General features: G+C 35.1%; 1 protein-coding gene across 1 annotated transcript in view; it reads right to left on the bottom strand.

Moving 5' to 3' along the window:
• Nucleotides 1-880, bottom strand: part of LOC119587868 (protein DEK-like) — a gene marked incomplete in the record, with an annotated part of 22,817 nt that overhangs the window by 6,134 nt on the left and 15,803 nt on the right. The window contains 2 exon segments of the mRNA XM_037936571.1: nucleotides 70-224; nucleotides 380-539. Of these exon segments, the coding sequence (XP_037792499.1) occupies nucleotides 70-224; nucleotides 380-388 (164 nt within the window).

Raw genomic sequence — 880 nt, 5'->3', positions numbered from 1 at the left:
AGGGGGGGGGGGCAGAAGCAGAGAGTAGGTAGACTGGAATACATGAACACATATTACTCAGATACTAACCTCTCTACATTACTTAATTTCAAATTGTACTTTTTGTCCTCTTTCGTGAATGGGAAGCCATTAAATTTCCTTAAGTTCTTTTTCACCTCATTCCCACTTCCAGGCCGACTGTATGCCACTCTGTGTAAAACTTTTAGGTCATCTACTTGCATTTTCTGAAATTATATATTCATTCATATTACTAACGATTCTTACCTGCTAATTATCAGAATAAGTATAAATGCTCTGTCACAAGAACCATTAATCATTCTTGTCTCTATAGCATGTACAGAAAATAAAGAACAGAGGTGTACAATAACTTTTGTCTTACCATAATCATGGCGTTAATGTATGGAATGTCCCCGAGTGCTGCACCTTTCCCTGAGGCTTCAGGCTCTTCTTTTTTGGTCCCCTTTAACAAACCTCTCCCCCTTTTTACGGTCTCTCTTACCACCCCATCTCTAAGGGTTGGTCATAGAGAGGTCGCACATCTGAAATGGAAACCTTGTAGTTGAAGTATTTATGCCTTGGGGTAAAAGACTGCTCAATCAGTAAACATGTGACTAGCAAAGAAAATTTATTTTTTACAATTTACTACCTTTAACTATCTAATAGTATATTTAATTAATCTTCAATTCTCCTTCCTTTGTAATATATGTTCATTGTAAAACCATTTGCTTATTGGAAGAAGAGTAAAGAAATGTTGTTCATTTTATGTTTATTCAATATAAACATATGCAAACATTAATAGGTATACTTTCACTCAAATTAGATCATGTTTTGGTGTTAAATCTAAGACTGCTGGGGCAGTATTCATGAAAGGTCAAATTTT

This window comes from Penaeus monodon, chromosome 23, assembly GCF_015228065.2.
Source record: "Penaeus monodon isolate SGIC_2016 chromosome 23, NSTDA_Pmon_1, whole genome shotgun sequence".
NCBI lineage: Eukaryota > Metazoa > Arthropoda > Malacostraca > Decapoda > Penaeidae > Penaeus > Penaeus monodon.
The sequence above is the reverse complement of the archived record's forward strand: the minus strand, read 5'-3'. Positions and strand labels throughout refer to the sequence as shown.